This window comes from Acipenser ruthenus, chromosome 1 (assembly GCF_902713425.1).
Source record: "Acipenser ruthenus chromosome 1, fAciRut3.2 maternal haplotype, whole genome shotgun sequence".
NCBI lineage: Eukaryota > Metazoa > Chordata > Actinopteri > Acipenseriformes > Acipenseridae > Acipenser > Acipenser ruthenus.
The window spans coordinates 106,375,379-106,395,851 of NC_081189.1; the positions used below are offsets into that span (position 1 = coordinate 106,375,379).

Sequence of the window (20,473 nt, forward strand, 5' to 3'; positions counted from 1 at the left end):
ACATACACTGTGTCACAAGGGGGCATTGATAATGGTGCTGTAATGAGGAGAGGCACGTTGATTTCCATAAATCTAGAAAGTATACATTTAAAGAAGCTTACAAATGGACTGATGCCTTTTATATTATGAATATCAAACAATGAAGAAAGGAATACGCTAAAAATGAGTGAATAACATGCAGATGTTGTGCCCATGGAAAGCTTGGATGAAGATCTCCCGTTTATCAACTGTTAGACATTTAGTGATTGCAGTGTCAAGAACAACAGTGTTTGATGGACTACTCTAATAACACCACGTTATATATGAAAGGGAATATTCTGCCAGGTAGAGGTTACTTTCCTTACAATGTCAATGGGATAAAAGAAATTCATTTATTATCTTGATAGAGTATCTCGTTGAGAAGTAATCTCTGTGGCAGGTATGTCTGCTCTGCAGTTTCTCTTAAACTGCCTTGTGCAAACCTGAACACTTCCTCTGAATGCATGTAATATTTCAAAGAGAATGTCCAGAGATTATTACATGTTGATTTAACTTTTTTTTTTTTAACAAAGGAAAAAGTCACACATCCGCAGATACAATGACAGTCGCCACTGCCAACGAATTAATTATAATGCCTACTTTTACGGTGAAAGTTGATCTTAGCGAAGGCAAGCATTTTTCACTGTAATGACACAAAGTGAATGAAAGCACATTCTGGTCAGGGGTTTTCTCAATTTATTTATCTTTAAATGATTGAAAAAGCACCGAGAGTTCAACATACAATACATAACAAAACGGATGAAGTATTAACTTTTTAAACTGTTACCACTTGCCCTTACACAATGACCACCGTAGTGTTCTGTGATATAGGAACTAATTGTGATTAAATTATGCTTACTGGCTAATAACTTTTAATCATTGTTAATTATTCTAACATACTTTTGAACAAATTAATGCACGGCCTATTGAATTGACATACAGTTAAGTAAAATACATTCATAATTTCATAATGCATTATTATTGAATACAAAAAAAAATGTATAAATTGTTCATACATGTTTACGTACTGAAAACAGCAGCTTTTTCTTTACAAAAAGATGAAAGTTTATAGATATATACTAGAATATGAAGTGTACTAGTGATATAGTATACAATATAGTTAGGTACAACTTAAAAGTAAAAACTGGAAAGTGGTTTATCAACTAAAAATGTACTACAACAAATAACCTCAAAAAGCAAACCCTAAATGTTGTATTTGAAATCATCTTCAGTACTATGTAGGGTTAAATGTAATTGATAATATTTGTAACTGTGTATTAAAAGGTATTTTTTTTTACCACTGAATTCCCCTCAGCATTCTCTTTATTTTGTGTCAACTTTACCCTTTAGGAAAAGCAATAAAGTACTCCAGAAAATAATACCTCTCTTCAATTTTATTTTTCTTTATTGTATCTAGGGGTAGCAAAAGTTTAGACAGTAATTACTGCAAAACCTGGCCAAGGTGATTTAGGATAGTGCTTTTGGTTTTATGATGTTGTTGATCCAGTCCACGTAGCTGGAAACCTTTGTGTAGACTCCAGGCTTGTTTGCTCTGCCACAGCCATCTCCCCAGCTGATGATGCCATACAGGTAAGAGATGCCATCCCGTTCACAGGCCAGCGGGCCTCCCGAGTCTCCCTGCACATCCAACAAAGGGAAAGATTTGTTTTTGCATACACAACATAACTGCATCATCTACTTAACTGTTCAACTCGAATTGCTGGTTAGATGATATAAACAACTAAAATATGTGGTAAACATCAGTGTTTAACTGAAACGTGTGTCAACTTTTTTTTCTAGTTTCTTGTAGCCCGCCCACCCACCCATCCTCGGTGATACACCCACACTGATAAGCTAATAGAACTTCCACAGTATTATATAATAAACACAAGAGAAAGTGCTGTGTATTGATACAGGGAACTGCTCTTAGACTGTGCATACGTAAACAACGGCACGACAGGGTGTGTGATATACTCTAATATCATCAAAGTTATTTTTTTAAATCTATTTATTTTCAGAATGGGATACGGAAACGCTGTAGCTCACAGAGAAGGAGCAGAGAACAATCTGAGTTTTGAATTTATTTGAATACTTACTTTTGCTTTTTTTTCACTACTTTAATTAATCATTGGTGTCCAATTCAGACTCATTCAATATCTCATGTACACTTCGGTTTTCCAAAAGGTGAACATTTACATAAATCTCGTCAGTCATGTTTCTTGCGATATGTCTGCAGTTTTTTTCTTTTCAAAATTCTAGTGGCGTATGGATATCTACCAGTAATTTGCACCTTTTTGAAAAGTGCCAACCCATGGTGATATGCTGTAATATCAACACCCCCATGACACCTGTTTTGACCAATCAGGATAGAGTATTTAAAATACCCATTTTATAAAGTGTGTTAATCTCTCCTCAGTAACCATGGCACCCCTACTTGAATGTGCAACATGTAACTTAGCAATTAGAATGTTCTACAGTGCCAATGATAATAAATTGCAGTTACAGTACAATTAAAGCACAGCTAAACAGCTGGTAGAATATCCTGCTACAATGTAGGACTATTGTGTTTTCACTGCAGATTTAAAATTAGCTTTTACCATTATTTAATATGTAATGTACATTGTTTTATAGGGGTATAGATGATAGTTACACTGAACCAGTTTGTGAAAATTGAATTGTGAATTACTAACATAGAAATCAATTTAAGGTGTAGGGATCACTGCAAAAATGCCCCCAAAAATAGCTAAAGCTATATATACAGTCCTTAATATAAAAATATGTTGCCTCATAAGAAAAGCAGCATTAGGCTTCATATGTAGTAAATAACTAGTGACAACCCAAAAACATTTTCATTAGGACAATTTCTTTGTTTACATTTTTTTTCAAGAAAAAGTGATGCTGAATACCAATTTAATATACAATTGTGATATGAGCAGTTATTTCTACAATGAATAACAATAGCCCTTTGACTTGTTCCATATGAAGATGTTACCTGGCAAGCGTCTCTCCTACAGTCTGTAAGGTATCCCGCACACAACATATTTGAAGTGACTTCTGTGCCATACACTTCTGGGCTACTGCACTGTTCAAAAGGCACAAGGGGAACTATTGTTTCCTGTAAATGATCTGCATAATTTATCCCTAATCAAAAGAAGGAAAAGAAAGATGTTAAATTTCCCAACCCCCAACACTAGATTCCATAGCTCCCTATTAGGACTAAGATCGCATTAGAAATGCTATATATGTTTTCTGTATTTTGAACACTTCTCATCAACAGTCATTATAGCACAGTGGTTAGGTATAGCATAACACCAAGATTGTTCACTTTGTGGTAAAATTAGGAAAGGCCTGTCTGCAGTGTAATAAAAAAAAACAAAAAAACACTTGTGTCCTTATGTCAACATCAGGTCAGTGATTTCAAAAAGGTGTCCAGCAGACGTGTGTAGTGAATCTTTTGGTTCTTCCATTTCTATAAAGGATACGCAAATATTTCATATATAATGCTTAAGATAAAGCTGGATCCTGGCATCTTTGCTTAGGTCACATGGTGTTATTTGGGGCGAAACCGCTGGAGAGAATTTGAATGGCAACATAAAGTACTGTAGTACCAGGACGTAGTAGAAAATGAGTTTATAGGGTGTATCTTTCAGTTAAAAAAACAGAAGTAAATTACATACAGGAGTCGAGTGGTTTGAGATCAGACCCTGCAGTTTTAACCTTTTTGCTGCATGAATGTGATGCTTACTTGTGAGTTAAGATCAATCTATTATTTGCAAGGCTGAATGCAAATAATATTACATTTCTGGTGTTTGATAGATCATAACTGTTCAGTTCTGTTTAAGAGTTAAGTAACCAGCGTTACTAGAATGAGCCTTATACAACGCTACACAACTTCATAATCACCCTTCTGCTCATCCATGTGTCCCCAGCCGGCAATGTGACAGTAGTGATGGTCTGGAAAGGTAAGGTCGTTTTCTGGCAAGCACAAAGGTTGTACAAATTGGGACCGTCTAGCACATTCCTTGTTTTTCTTCTTCAGCTTAATCAGAACTGCAAAACAAAAGGCAGTATACTTTTTCTGTTCTAATAGGAGGAAGGCAAGACATCTGTCTTGGGTTATTGTTACGCTGCATGGAGAGTCACTAGAGAAGGTTTCCTTTTGTAAAGCTCTAGGTATATGGATTGATGAGCATCTTACTTTTAATTGCCATGTTGATAAATTGGTTTTAAAATTAGGACCTAAATTAGGTTTTCTTTTTAGTAACAAGAAGGCTTTGTCCGTGTCTAGCAGGTTCAAGTTTATATATATATATATATATTGCTTGTAAGCAGTCTTTACATAAATTACATGTATGGTATCATTCATGTTGCAGATTTGTTCTAGAACTTTCCCCTTTGACACATCTGTCACGTGTACATAACATTAGGCTGGCTCTTAACGATGAACTGGAGGCTTTTTCATTAGTATTGTTTTGTGTTTAAAATTTTCAAAGGTTTGGTACCTCCTTATTTGAGTGCTCTGGTAGAAAGGACAAACATTGGCTATAGTTTACACTCTCAGGATTCTGGTAATTTGGGTGTTCCATGGGTTCAAACACATATGGGAGAATTATCTTTTGCAAATCAGCTCCCGAAGAGTCGGAATTCTTTCCATCACAGTGTGAAGATGGAATTTGATAATCTTTCTTTCTCTGGTTTTAAATATTGTATCTGGGAATTGCTTAGAACCTCCTGCCAATGCTTCTCCTCCAGTCCACATTAACAAATAAATATGTATTATTTATTATATTCTTAGATGCTGCTGATTGAGTTTGAACCATGCATGTTTTTATTGTTTTGTTTGTACATTGTAATTGTTTTTTATACATTGAATTTTTTTTTTTGGGGGGGGGGGTTGTATTGTTTTCCAGGACCCCTTTGTAAATGAGGCCTCAGTTTCAATGGGTAAATCTCCTGGTTAAATAAATAACAGTACAGTATTATCCGCTAGTGAAGTTTGTTGTCTGGTATGTGTAAAGATGTAAGTGTGACATGCACATGACAGGGCAGCAGTGTGGAGTAGTGGTTAGGGCTCTGGGCTCTGGACTCTGGACCGGAGGGTTGTGGGTTCAATCCCCAGTGGGGGACACTGCTGTTGTACCCTTGAGCAAGGTACTTTACCTAGATTGCTCCAGTAAAAACCCAACTGTATAAATGGGTAATTGTACTGTATGTAAAATAATGTGATATCTGTATAATGTGAAATAATGTATAATGTGATATCTTGTAACAATTGTAAGTCGCCCTGGATAAGGGCGTCTGCTAAGAAATAAATAATAATAATAATAATAATAATGCACATGGAAGAAAAATGATTATCTATAGAAGTCAGAATGACAGTGTGACATAAGTATGTGAAGACAGGCTAACTACCATGTTCAAAATGATTCCGTAACTCAAAAATGTTGTTAAAGAATGTCCTAGCCAACTTTCATCACAGCTGGATAAGCGGTTCTCTATATATTGTTAAATATGAAAAAGGCCAGTATTGCATATGTATACGTAAATTAAGAAACACGAAAATAATCTAGATACATTAAATGGCAAACATTTTGACTAGAAGTCTTTTTCAGTGTCTTCAATGTTGAAATTAGTTTTGATTGGCATGCTTATTTGACTAAGTGTTGTTGGCTCCACCCCCAATTGGTAAAGTGTGATGGAACTCGGAATGGTCCCATTAAGAGGAATGTGTGTATCCTGATTGGATGGATATATCTAATGTGTATCTAGTACTGCTGAGTTGCTGATGTAGTGCTAAATACACTACAGCAGTCACAGGTAAATACTTATCAAGTAGTATTATTATTATATAAATAGTATATAGTATTAGTATTATTATTATAGTATCATAAAAGGCCCACTTTGTGTTCTTTAAAATGGGTACAAATGGACAATTGTCTCCATACATAACCATAGATTATGATACTCTCACCATTTTTGGCTGAAGAATGTCTTTACCGAATGTAATTACTGTTATAAGTGGTTCTCTAGATATATAATCTATATTTGTGTTTATTAAACAACATGTTTCAGTGTCCCAATACTGGTACGTATGTTCACTTTACTTGTAGAGGTGTATTTAATGTGCATCCACCTGGGGAACATTACAGCAATCAGTCTAACCACTGAAGGAATCAACAATAAGTAATGAGCTTTAGAAAAAAAAAAAAAAAAAAACCAGAAGAACTGTAACAAACACAGCCAGCACTGACACAACTAAAATACGACCAGACATTACAATGAGTTATAGTCTTCTGTGTCAACTACAGCACCTGTCAACAGAACAGGCTTTGCAAATTCCTACACTAGAGAGGCCTCCAAAGCAGAAAAGCATATCTCTCACATTTCCATATGTTTTTAAAGTCATTAAATGTACTTAAGCAAAAGCAAAACTTAATCAATTGAATACTACACTAATCTGTAATGATGCATGTGTGGCAGAGAAGAAGCTAGTGGACGTTATTGAGACAATCTTGTTCTTTAGTGTGGGGTTTTAGTGGGTTCTATGATGACTTTAGTTGCTGTCAATAAAAGAAAACATATGATAGAAATGACTGAAAGCTACAACATTTTTTAAATGTGAATGTGAGGCAGTGTGTAATGGCTTAGAGATCATTCTCTATCATTGGCAGGGTTTCGATTAACTCACTGTCAGGACCTCATAAGGGCCACAGTGTGTGTAAATCTAAATTCCTGTTTTTGTACTCAAGTGATCAATAGTGATCAAGTATGGACTTTCTGAAATGAGCACCAATTCACCCTAAGCAAAAGCCACAGTAAAATGAAATAAAGCACAATTAATGTATGGTAAAGCATTGGGAAGCATTGTAAAGCACAGAAAGGTATGGTAAAGTACATAAAAAAATGCATGGCAAACCACAGTAAATGATGGTAAATAGATAGGATAACTATGGTAAAAAAGATGTGTAAACTGTAAGAATGAACACATGAGCACAGTCTAGTTATCTGCCATAGACACAAATGTGCTACCAGTGTCTTCATAAGTAAAACTCAGATCCAGCATCATCGACTGATATGCTGCTTTGGATAAAGTTTATTTTTGGTATATTTGGTAATACACAGTTGTGCACTAAATGATGCTACCTACTGTACATTACATACTGTACATGTATGTCTATGGACGGCAAATAGAACTGAAGAGCAGCTCCTGATAGTCAAAGCACATTAACACAACCAAACCATTTAAAAAAAAAAAACAATATTGGACTAATTGCAGTAAGACCCACTCAGAATGACTGAAGACATGAAAAAGGAACGGAAACCATAAATAAAAAGAAGAACATATAATTTGAATCTGCTTGCTTTTCAAAATGCAAAACCATTACATTTACTTACCAATATCATGTTGAGTGGGATTAAATACTGAATACTGATCATAAAAGATGTATTTTTCAATTTCAAATGACACAGCATTCCGGCCTGTGTCGTTGAAGTAATGCTGACCCAAAACAATTCCAACACTGGATTTCAGGGGGCTAGAAAAGGTTTAAAAAATGAATACTGTGGTTTATTCAAGGAGGCTTCTGTGTACTGGTTGTTGAAATCATTCAAACTAAACTGCTCTTTTTAGTTTTTTAACTGCTAATAACTATCTTACTAACATGTTAACAAATGTTTCATTATTTTCAGTGGTTAGTTAACAAGAGCTAAACAAAGCAAATTAAATGCAATACATATAATAGAGGAAATTCCATTCTGAATCAGCAAGAAGAATGTCATGTATTTTAAAAAGTGACAACATTTCATATGCAAGCATTTACTCCCACAGACACACTTCCCCGTCGTATTCAGAAACATTTTTTCAATTTTTAAGGGCATTTAAAGACAACAGTACTATTAAACTATATATATATATATATATATATATATATATATATATATATATATATATATATATATATATATATATATATATATATTGTTTAATAGTGTAATTTGTATTATATAAACTAATAATAACAAAAAAATAAAAACATGTGTACAAAGAAACAATGGTATGGCAAAACAACAGCCACAGTTACTAGTTTAAGAAAGCACGACTGTGTTAACCTTATACCTACTTGCTGGCAAAGCAGTGCGCTGCGGAGACCACCCAACAAGGCCTGATCAGGGTCCCTGAACAGAAGGTGTTGCCAATATATATGGCTGCCAGCCAGGGGTGAAAGCCAGGCAAGGCTGAACTCCCACCGATGATCCTTCCCCTCTGAGTTCTCTTCTTGTGTCTCTTTCCACAGACTGGGGCAGGCTTAGGCTTTGGGACAGTTGGCAAGGACTTGATTGGATCCCTGTACATTACCATAGCTGGAAAAACAAAAACTACAACGGATGTAACAATTGAATACATACATGCATACATACATTCATCTGAATGAATAAATGTGGTCACTCACAGAGTTTAAAGCAATGTGGCAGTGAAAGGGTTAATTTTTACTAGACAATACTGGTAATGGTCATTGCTCAATATAATGGTCAATAACATATTTAGCATGACCTGGCAGGAGAGATTTAATTTTTCTATGATCAAACTTGACTGAGAGAAGCCAAGAATACACATGTGTACCGAGTATGAAGGCATATCATCAGGCACTAGGAAACCAAAAAGTCACATGACCCCAAATAATTATTGTTATGATTAGTCGCTTAATAGTTTTATACATCTCTGGAATTTAGTCTGGTCTTGCTTCAGCATAGGTGCCATGATGTCTACCAATCTTCAGGCAGGAAAACGTTCCAAAAATCTTAATTTTCATTACGCTACTGTATAAGATTGTGTATTCTACCGTAATTGTCCTTAAGTTTATTCTGTATTTATCTAAAATGAAAATATTATGTTACTCAAACTACTCTACTATTGTTTTTGTATTGCTTGCACTGTGCTTATGTATACTTGCAAAGCCTTTGAGGTATTGAGTATGTGCTGCATAATTAGTTAAGAAATGTGATTGTATTTTGTATTAGTTTAGTACTTGTCCCCATTATTTATTACTGAAAAATTATGTTTGAAATGTGTAAAGCTATTTCTTGATATAAAGTGGACACAGTGCACTAAATCCTGGTCACCAGGGATATGCACCTACCGTAGCTAATCTTGTCATACAGTACTCACGTTGAAGACCTTTGACACACGGTAGAATGTTGCAGTACTCCCAGGATATCTCTGTTTCCTTCATTACGTAACACCAGGGCATCTCATCTTCATCTGGGTTCCTGAAGTAGTAACACAAATCAGATCCTATCCAACTGGCTTTATTAGCAGTTTCAATTGTTCTATGAAAAATATCCATGGTCTGGAATCCATTAGGGAACACTGGGGTCAATCAAGAGTCAATAGACATTTTGGCTAATTCCAAATAATCTCAGTGACTAGCCTATCCTCAAACCTGCAGAATGCATGTGCTCCTAAACCCAGCGCATGGCGTTTGTTCACACTCTCCACGTGAAGCTCTTCTCCCAGGATGTCTGAGTTCCAGGGTAAGCAGGTACTGCCTGAGATAGTGATCTGGGCAATGCCTCTATAATCTGTTCCATTGTTTTGATAGCAGTCTGCCTCCGGGGCTAAGCGAGAACAGGGAGATTACAAAATGTTTAACACATGTAAGCTTTTTTTTTATCAGACACAGAGCACTAGTAATAAGATGCAATGGAGCATATTTTCAAAACATTTACTTCAGTCAACAATTAAGTCCATGTTAATGTACTCCAAATGAGACAGAAGCATCTTGAAAGGGCCTTAGAGGACTTGAATTAGACTGGAAATGTGTTCTGTGGCATTTTCATTTGACATAAAAGTACTTACTAAGGCTGCAGTGTGGCCCAGCAAACCCTGGTCTGCAGAAACAGACGGGCTCGCCGGTGGAAACAATCAATCTGCACGTTCCTTCATGTTGGCAAGGGTTGGTGGAACATTCTAGGGAATTCGAAAAACAACACATTTTTAAAAAGTATATTCATTTTCAGACAGGATTGCTTAATTTGACGCTAAGGCATCACTATGTGCTATGTTAAATCCCATTCGAATTATGGACCATCCTGAAGACTGAAGTGTGGTGTTAATGTAGAATGTTCAATATGGTATAAATCCACTTGGTAATAAGAGTCGTGATGCATTCTGGGAATCTATCAAATGGGTTTCTCCTTGGCATTCGAGGACATAATGCTTTATTATTTAAAAAGGCTACACAATGTTTTTTTTTTTGGGGGGGGGGGGGGTTCTTGCTAGAGCATTAATCAGACACTTATTACGCAAAGCTGTTGTAACACACACAGAAAAAAAGAAATGTAACTCTCGACAATAAAATGTACTTTCCTTTCTGAAACGTACCTGTATATCTTACAGGCTGGCACACGATCAGGCTTTTGGTACAGGTGCACTGCTCCACTTTGCCATTGTGTATTCTCCCCCACGTTTCTCCAGTGTTGTAGTACCTGAGGTGCCTCTGGTCATAGCATTTCACTAAAATCGAAACAGGCAGCAGATGAGCAACATTTTAATGAGTTTAAGTAGTAAATTCCCCAGGAAAATTTATCTTTATTAAAATCCAATAAGAGCAGAGAGCACTTGGGTGCATCAGTAAGCATGTGAGGGGTGCATCACCTCCAAACATAATTTAAAATTGTCTATCGGGTATCATTGTTCTATTATGTTTTTTGGAGAATCCAGAGGGTCCTAATTAATTCTATTTATTCGGATTAGGCAACTCACAGTGATGTTGCCGGTTCCTTTTTTGAAGCCTGTTCTTACATCAGTAATATAAGATTACAATGCTTTTATTCTTGAGCTGGGATGAACAGGGGTTTTTAATGTTTTACTTGGGAGTAAAAGAAACATGGTACCCCATCAAATGATTGACTATTAAAAGGAGATAAACACTCTTACGTACAGTAGAATGGGTGTTATTTATTGAAGATGTAATTTATGCATTGGTTTCCTTTGCATATCTTTTTGATACAATCATTTATAAATTTTGTAACATGTCTTAACCACCGTCAGGGGACAGAAACTGTATTACACAACACTGCCAATTACACTCTTCCCCCCTTCAAGCTCTGTGATTGGTCGCAACCAATCTATGAGGTCTTAGTCACAGCACCAATGTAACAAGGCGGAGGGTTGGCTGTGAACCGGGGACCCCATGCACCGTAACGAGCATCTTAATCACTATGCAAAAGAGCCGGGCTCGTCTTCAGGGTCCTCATAATCATGTACATATTTGTAAAATGTATATAATTCAACAGTTCATCAGATTATACACAAGTGCATTCTGAAAGTTCAACATGGGGCAAGGTGTCCATGACAAAAGTTTGGTGAAGTTGAAAATTCAAGGCAGTTACAATGTTCACCATGTGGAATGTGACAGACAGACACAATCACTGCAGAAGGGTCCACATCACAAATCTGATCATTCAGTAGGACATCATCCTATACAACTAAATGAAACCGTTTTACTGGAGAACTGCTTTTTCCCAAAAGACATGGGGTAAAAAATAATTAATTAATTTTTTTTTTTTTAAATGTCCCTGAATCTAATGAGCACACATGTATAGTAATAACACACCTCATTGTGAAAAGGCAGGTTTGTAACTTGGGTGTGTTATGTGACATCAATTGAAAAAAAAATAGAATTAACAAAAGATCCCAACCTACCCTGGTTACAGGTCTTTCCAGTAAATTCTTCTTTGCAGATGCATTTAAATGAGTGTGAATGTGGGATATTGGTACAGAAGCCACCATTTCGACATGGGTTCTCTTCACAGAAATCTAGGGTGTAAAACTATATAATGAATTTTGCTTTCATGTCTGTGAGATAAAACATTAGTGATAAAAAACATTATGGAATAAAGCCTCACTCTTTATTAACACATTTTATCATTTAAAAACACAATTTAAAACAATCACAGGTTTGTTGGAGTAACACAAACTGACTAGTGCTTGCCCTTATTTCAGAGAGAAAGAGAGAATTTCTGCTTGATGAGACCATACTTGCAAAATAATACCTTCCAAAGGCCTTTTTGACAGGTGGAATATAAAAATTTAGACTTTGGAACATAATGAGTGTCAATTGATTTGAAACACACTTAAAAATAAATTAACTTTTAAAAACTCATGTTACATCTTGGATAACAACTCCATAGTCATATTGCATGAATGTATGGTGTCTCCTAAAGTGAATATTATTTGTCACTGTCATTAACACACATAAATTCTAATTCCAAAATCACACAACTATTATGGACTTGATGTAAAATAGGGAAAATAGGATATGCATATGTTTGTTAAAACTGGATAAAGAAACAACGTTCCATAGCCTTAAAGAGTAAGTAGCGGGGTTCTGAAAAATACAGCATTATACGTCCCCACGTGTTGCTACAATGCCTTGCATAAGTATTCACCACTTTTTCACATTTTGTAGTGTTACAACCTGGAATTAAAATGGATTTAATTAGGATTTTTTGTCAATGATCTACACAAAATAGTCCATAATGTCGAAGTGGGGAAAAAAATCTACATATTTTTCAAAATTATTTACAAATAAAAAACTGAAAAGTCTTGATTGCATAAGTATTCACCCCCTTTGCTGTGACACCCCTAAATAAGCTCTGGTGCAACCAATTGCCTTCAGAAGTCACATAATTAGTTGAATGGAGTCCACCTGTGTGCAATTAAAATGTCACATGATCTCAGATTTAAATACATCTGTTTCTGGAAGGCCCCAGAGTTTGTCAGAGAGCATATCTAAACAAACAGCATCATGAAGACCAAGGAGCTATCAAAACAAGTCTGGGATAAAGTTCTGGAGAAGCACCAATCAGGGTTGGGTTATAAAAAAATATCCCAAACTTTGAACATCCCCTGGAGCACCGTTAAATCCATTATTAAAAAATGGAAAGAATATGGCACAACCGCGACTCTGCCTAGAGAAGGCCATCCACCAAAACTCAGTGACCAGGTAAGGAGGGCATTAGTCAGAGAAGCAACCAAGAGGCCAATGGTAACTCTGAAGGAGCTGGAGAGATCCACAGCTGAGATGGGAGAAACCGTCCATGGGACAACTATAACCCGGACGCTCCACAAAGCTGGGCTTTATGGAAGAGTGGCAAGAAGAAAGCCATTGCTGAAAAAAACCCATATCAAATCCCGTTTGGATTTTGCCAAAAGGCATGTGGGAGACACAGCAAACATATGGAAAAAGATTCTCTGGTCTGATGAGACCAAAATTGAACTTTTTGGCCTTAGCGCAAAACGCTATGTGTAGCGCAAAGCCAACACTGCTCATCACCCTGAGAACACCATCGCCACGGTGAGGCATGGTGGTGGCAGCATCATGTTATGGGGATGCTTTTCATCGGCAGGGACTGGGAAACTGGTCAGGATTGAGGGCAAGATGGATGGAGCCAAATACAGGGAAATTCTAGAGGAAAACTTGTTTCAGTCTGCAATGACCCAAAACACACAGCCAAAGCTACACTGGAGTGGTTTAAAACAAGAACCTGGATGTCTTAGAATGGCCCAGTCAAAGCCCAGACTTCAATCTGATTGAGAATCTGTGGCAAGACTTGAAAATTGCTGTTCCCCCACGGTCCCCATCCAACTTGACAGAGCTTGAGCAATTTTGCTAAGAAAAAATGGGCAAAAATTTCAGGATCCAGATGTGTAAAGCTGGTAGAGACTTACCCAAAAAGACTCTCAGCTGTAATTGCTGCCAAAGGTGCTTCTACCAAGTATTGACTCAGGGGGGTGAATACTTATGCAACCAACAAATGTCTTTTTTTTGTTTAATTAACTTTTGTGTCACAATAAAAAATATTTTGCACCTTGTTAAGTATGTTGTGTAAATCAAATGGTAAAAATCCCAATTAAATCTATTTTAATTCTAGGTTGTAACACTACAAAATGTGGAAAAGTCCAAGGGAGATGAATACTTATGCAAGGCACTGTACAGCTGTTTAAATCATTTTTCTTTTCATTGTTAACATCCTGACAACTTTTTACACTTATAACTTCAAAGTCTGTTTCAAAGCTCTTTTCAAAATGTCTGCTGTAATACACTGGGATTTGAGATCTGTCCTCTAGTCTAAATCGCTGAAAGAAGAGCAAAAAAACTAAAAAAACATGACAAGTGCTCTTGCTTTTCTGTTCATACCACATCATGGATCGTTATTACTGTGTTACCTGTTTGATAATGTGGGCAACAATCCTTACACTATCAGTGCACTTGAGCAGACATTTTGAAAAGAGCTATGAAACAGACTTTAAAGTTATGTGTAAAAAGCTGTCAGGATGTTAACAATAGAAAGAACATTTACAGGTACGTTATTTAAACAGTTGTAGCAACACATGGGGGCGTGTAACACTATATTTTCGAAACCCTGCTACTTACTCTTTAAGTCAATAGAAATTTGGGCCAATGCCTTCATCACCAAAGAAATTACTGGGCAAAACATGTATCTGCTTATTATAGTTTTATAGATACAGTGTAACCTTTAGGGAATGGCTAATATAACAGAAGAAAACTAATGTTTGGTCTATGTGACTGACAGCTGTAGTGACACATGACATATGTCAATACATATGAAACCAACACTGAATACAGCTAGTATTGAAGCAGTATGTACTTCTCTGTGTAATTTCCCTTTATGAAGTCATGAGGCCATGTCCTAAATGTGTACTTTAAAAAAACTAGTTTTTACCATGTATGTTTTCAGCTGGAGAGCCACAATAACCCCACTGGCGATCTCTGTCAAAGTTATGTGTAGTAGCACACCTACAAAAAAAAAATAAAATGATAAATAGAAGCAAGACAGATAAAACTAGATTGCTACATTGTGTGCAAACACAGGGCCTGGTAGAAATCGATTTTTCCCAGCATCCCTTATATTCTGTATTATTTAAAAGCTGCATCTCCCTGTTGTACTTCACAGTTGACACTGCTTCTGCATCCAAGAATAGAATCCAGAACAATCTGAACACATTGGAGACTCACTGTGTCAAATGAGTGCCTCTGTGGCTTCCATTGGTAGACCTACACCAGAAATGGGCAACTGGTCTTTCCTGACCAGGTCCTTGTTAAATTAAAGCAATTAAACCTCATTACAGATCATAAATCTGTTAACTATTCCATTATACAGCCCCCGTGTGCCCTACATCTTATTACCACTGCTACAGCAGGCATCTCTAATTTGTATGTGTGTGCTCATAGAAAATCTATACACAGTCCTATTGGTACCACTCAATAAAATGCTTTTTATTAACCCTGTTGCATGCCAGAAATCTTTCAAACTTGTACTGATTTATATTATTATTATATTATTATTATTATTATTATTATTATTATTATTATTATTATTATTATTATTTCACCATGCCACTTTCGAAATCTTTTCTCTTAGTTTGTTAATGGTATGACATTTCTGGACATTTCAGCTTTTCAGTGCAACTGTTATGGTGCAGATTTGCTCTGTAGAAAACAAAAAAAAATGGATTTACCATCGTTTCTGAGAGAAGACATTTGAAATGCAGCTGTGATAAACACTCCCACCATATCGGAACGGGAACTTGCATTCTTTCCCATCTTCTGTTCGTACTAAATGTATAAAAGAGACATAAAACTGAGAAATGACGCACTGGCCTAGTATAACATAATTCACCCAGTTTCCCACTAGACTGTAATGAGAAGGCATTAAAAATGATGCTCACCACACTGAGAAACGAATCCATTATATTCACCCTGGGGGCTTTTGAAAATTAGATGTTGAAACTCAAAATACTTTTCCTGGTAAACATCACCAATTTCAGGAAAAAAACTCACAAATTTCAGGAAAAAAAACAATTACCGTTTATATGTAAAAGGTAATATAGGCTCCCACAGGAGTACATGTTCGATGTAAACTGCTTCCTACCTGCATAATGCTTTCGATGATTACCATGTAAAACTGTGACTTTGTAGCCTGGAGGGACCATGGCCTGAAAAGAGATTTAAAGACATGTGTAAAACTGCGCCCACACATACAATCACGATTTGCACATTAAAATACCCAAACAAATGAAACAGCACACAGATTACATGTTTTATCATTTGCAGAGCCACACATAAAGATACAGTTGTATAGACAGTATGTGAAATATGTACTTCTGTAAAAAAAAAAAAAAAAAGGATTACATTTACTACATTTTCCTTGAAAGTTAAATATTATTGAGCACCACTCTGATTCAAAAAGTTGAAACAGAACAAACGCTTGACAAATTATTTTTTATTATTTCTGGGAAATGAACTACACGCTGCAGCACTGTGAGTTACTAATTGCAGCTGAAAAAAACTTACTCGAATTACTTCTCCAAAGTTGTGTAATGCACATCTGAAAATGTATTCAGAAACGGAAAAGAAATCCACAAGGATGCTAAAAAAAACAATCTTTTAATCTTGTAATTAAAACTGCAAAGAACTTACCGCATTGGAAATGACAACCGAGCAACATAAAAAAGCAAACATGATTTGAATGTTCATTTCTTGTTTCATGACTTTTGCCCGTTTTGCTAAATGTTTGCTCCTCTTTATAATTCTTACCAGAAATGGTTTCCTAGATTCAGGTTACTGTAAACAACGAGCACCTCTCTCACTAATGCTTTCCAGACGATTGTGCAAACTTTTTCCTGGCTGACTGAACTGAAGTGGTCTTAGAGATTCGATACACTGTTCAAATCTGCAATTTCAAAAGACTGATGTCACAGAAGTCAAGAAGCATGTGGAACACATCTTTGTGATTATCTGGGCATGAGCGAGCATTTTAAAAGGGGATTGAGTTAATGATAGACTACTGCAGTTAGAGGTATCATAAAACGGCGATCTTAAATTTGTTGCTATTCATTTAGCTACCCACTGTATATACACGTGCATGCCAGCTGGCTCGTGAACCACTTATTTCCAAAAGTTACAGTTACTGCACATGATTAAAATGTTTTTTAAACATAAAACACCTGTTAAATATTCTATTGTTACTGTTTTCGAGAAACGTGTATGAAAACCACAGAGAGCACCGTAATACAAAACACTGACCACCAAAAGGAACACCAGAGAACGTTATTAACTGTATCCTCTCAGTGCTGTATTAGATAGATAGATAGATAGATGGATGGATGGATGGACATGGCCAGTTTTCTTTGGTGCTACATCCCAAAATGGGTGATGCCTCCCTCCACTGAAGTTCCCAAGAACATGAAAATGAATGGCCTGTAAGTATCTCAGTGTTAACTAACCAAATATTTATAAATAGTCAGCATCGAGTATGTCTGCATTATGTTTGTTTCAATGTGCAGCAGCTGCCATTTCTGTTGGTGTCAGGGGTCATCTATGGTGGCGTTTAAGTACATCCTAACTGAAGCCTGACTCCTGTTTTTTCAGACGTTGGTCCTTAAAATTGTTGAGTGACCGCAGTGACTGCAGTAAAACGCTCAGCCCTTGGCCCAGAACACTTCACAATTACCTGCTGTACCTCCCTGTTCAATTCACTTCAGTTCTCACAAAAGCCATTCACAAAGACTTCACTTCTCATCGAAAATTTGTGAATTGCTCAATTGCTTTTAGACATTTATTTACAGTTTATTCAGTCATGCTTGACCTAAAGTAATATACACTAGTGCTGTGTAAATTCATATCTAAATTACACTAATATAAACCAAATTTTGGTTTTGATGGTAATTGTTAATAATGATTATTTTAAGATAAGGTTTGGGTTTCAAGCTTATAAACAAATAAAAACTGTTAACCATAACAACATAAAGATTAGAGTTAGGGGTAGTATTGAGGGAATACATTGAAATAATGAACGATGTTTACACCTCTATACCGCACATATAAGGACCAGTGTAAATAATGTGGTGCATAGTAATGCATGTTTCCTAGTGGTGTAAATAGACAGGACCAATAAACTCCACTCAACAAGAACACGTATTTCTTTTCACACTTATTCACTTAATAACCAATCTATTACCAGGTATGTTTTGGATCTCAATCTGTCCAGAAACACAAGTAGAATGGCATTCAAATAAAAACAACTGCTCTGACATGGACAAAGTAACTCAATCAGTCTCGATAAGCAACCAATGTATGCCAAAAGAGCAATTGAGAAGAAAGTGTTCAACACATCTAATATAAATATATAAATACAAGTTAATTACTCATTAGTTAAGTCTGAAACGTGTCAGAAACCATTGTGCTGTAGCACACCCTAGGGCGTGGGTGTCCAGTCACAGTCATGGAGCCATTCCACTCTAGGTTTAACAGGTAAAATTATACAGTACAATTAACTACTTCAATCATGGTCTAGGTGGTGGTATATGGTTCAATTAAACAATTTAGGCCACCCCTGCCCAAGGTTATATACAGACAATGGCTCTGATTATTCAGCAGTCTCCACTGAGTGATTGGAACGCATTCTATATGTGATTCTATATGTAATAATACACAAAAGGGGGTCCGGTCACATTGAAATATACAGACTCCTTGGGTGTTTAACCGAAAGCAAATAAGAACACCAAAGAACACAAAAATTCAACTTTACTTACATAATCATACCATACAGCTTAAACTCAAGGATGCTTCATTCTTATAGTCTTTCAAAGGGCTTAAACAGGTGTGTTTTGTATTGGGAGGTGGGTGTGTGGCATCAGATTTTACCACCTTCCCCAGGAAGAGTGAAACTGATAGTATCTGAAGTACACGTACAGATATTTTTGACCAGAAATGTTTTTATTGCATTTGGTCACCCAGAAACCCAAATGACCACAGAGGACCCCCTATGGAGGTGCTTGAGTGTGAAGTCATCCAGCTGCACCCTGCTCTACACATTACATTCTGTTTCTCAGAACTGACCATGTATTACTGTGTTGCAAATTCCAGGAATTCATTGCTTGTGACCTTGAAAGAGGAACACACATTTAATGGGCAACTCTCAATTAACTGTAGGATTTAACAGTAAAGGGACTCAAAGATATATCTTGAATATGTAAGGACATGTACTGAAGACTCTTGATATAAGTTGATAGTGATTTTGAAGTAGTATTAGAAACTTACTAATGGATAAATTATTTTCTATCTAGCTAGCATTGTTTTGGCCATCAGTCACAAAAAATTGGCATATCCTCCAATTTAAAAAAATATATAAAAAGTATATTTAATGTTTACCTTAGCTGAGGCAGTAACTACAAACTGTATGCTTATGTACTTCTATTTTGTGACATGAAAGGTCAAATTGAAACATATTACTGAAAAAAAGCCATGACAAATGACTTAAAAAATAAGGGTAATCAGGCTAAAGTATTTGCAGATGCTTCTTCTGAAGTATAATGAGTTGGCAACTGAAAAACTGATACACTTGATACCATCCTGGAGCTTCAAGTGCTCTTGTGGTACCAGAGAGCATACCAACCACCATTTTGTATTCTTGCAGCCAGCACTTTCACAGTACAAGATATTAATATGATCAAATTACAATTGTGAAATTGATCATGATGAAAAATCTCATTATATATATACAGTATATATATATATAGAAAAGAATATTTCAGGTACTTAAAAAGGTAGAATAATTTATTACAAATCAATTATTTTTTCTTATTGATCATTTTGGTACACAGCACTTTTCCTTTTTCTCAAACATATATATATATATATATATATATATATATATATATATATATATATATATATATATATATATATATACAGTGCCTTGCGAAAGTATTCGGCCCCCTTGAACTTTGCGACCTTTTGCCACATTTCAGGCTTCAAACATAAAGATATGAAACTGTAATTTTTTGTGAAGAATCAACAACAAGTGGGACACAATCATGAAGTGGAACGAAATTTATTGGATATTTCAAACTTTTTTAACAAATAAAAAACTGAAAAATTGGGCGTGCAAAATTATTCAGCCCCTTTACTTTCAGTGCAGCAAACTCTCTCCAGAAGTTCAGTGAGGATCTCTGAATGATCCAATGTTGACCTAAATGACTAATGATGATAAATAGAATCCACCTGTGTGTAATCAAGTCTCCGTATAAATGCACCTGTACTTTGATAGTCTCAGAGGTCCGTTTAAAGCGCAGAGAGCATCGTGAAGAACAAGGAACACACCAGGCAGGTCCGAGATACTGTTGTGGAGAAGTTTAAAGCCGGATTTGGATACAAAAAGATTTCCCAAGCTTTAAACATCCCAAGGAGCACTGTGCAAGCGATAATATTGAAATGGAAGGAGTATCAGACCACTGCAAATCTACCAAGACCTGGCCGTCCCTCTAAACTTTCAGCTCATACAAGGAGAAGACTGATCAGAGATGCAGCCAAGAGGCCCATGATCACTCTGGATGAACTGCAGAGATCTACAGCTGAGGTGGGAGACT

At 36.1% G+C, this 20,473-nt stretch overlaps 1 protein-coding gene across 2 annotated transcripts; it reads right to left on the minus strand.

Annotated features, from left to right (window-relative positions):
* Positions 1-697: 697 nt before the first annotated feature.
* LOC117421027 (hepatocyte growth factor activator-like) lies at positions 698-16,787 on the minus strand. 2 transcript variants are annotated; one of them, XM_034034879.3, is made up of 14 exons: positions 16,524-16,787; positions 15,976-16,039; positions 15,563-15,659; positions 14,767-14,840; positions 11,723-11,836; positions 10,400-10,531; positions 9,875-9,985; positions 9,459-9,633; positions 9,185-9,285; positions 8,139-8,394; positions 7,414-7,553; positions 3,922-4,068; positions 3,011-3,159; positions 698-1,656 (listed from the first exon to the last, which is right to left on the minus strand). In XM_034034879.3, the coding sequence occupies exons 1-14, from the start codon at positions 16,590-16,592 to the stop codon at positions 1,486-1,488; spliced, it is 1,800 nt and encodes a 599-aa protein (XP_033890770.3). In that variant the 5' UTR covers positions 16,593-16,787; the 3' UTR covers positions 698-1,485. The 2 variants fall into 2 exon arrangements, with proteins under 2 accessions (XP_033890770.3, XP_033890771.3); XM_034034880.3 differs by having other exon boundaries at positions 8,139-8,379; positions 16,524-16,783.
* Positions 16,788-20,473: the final 3,686 nt, after the last annotated feature.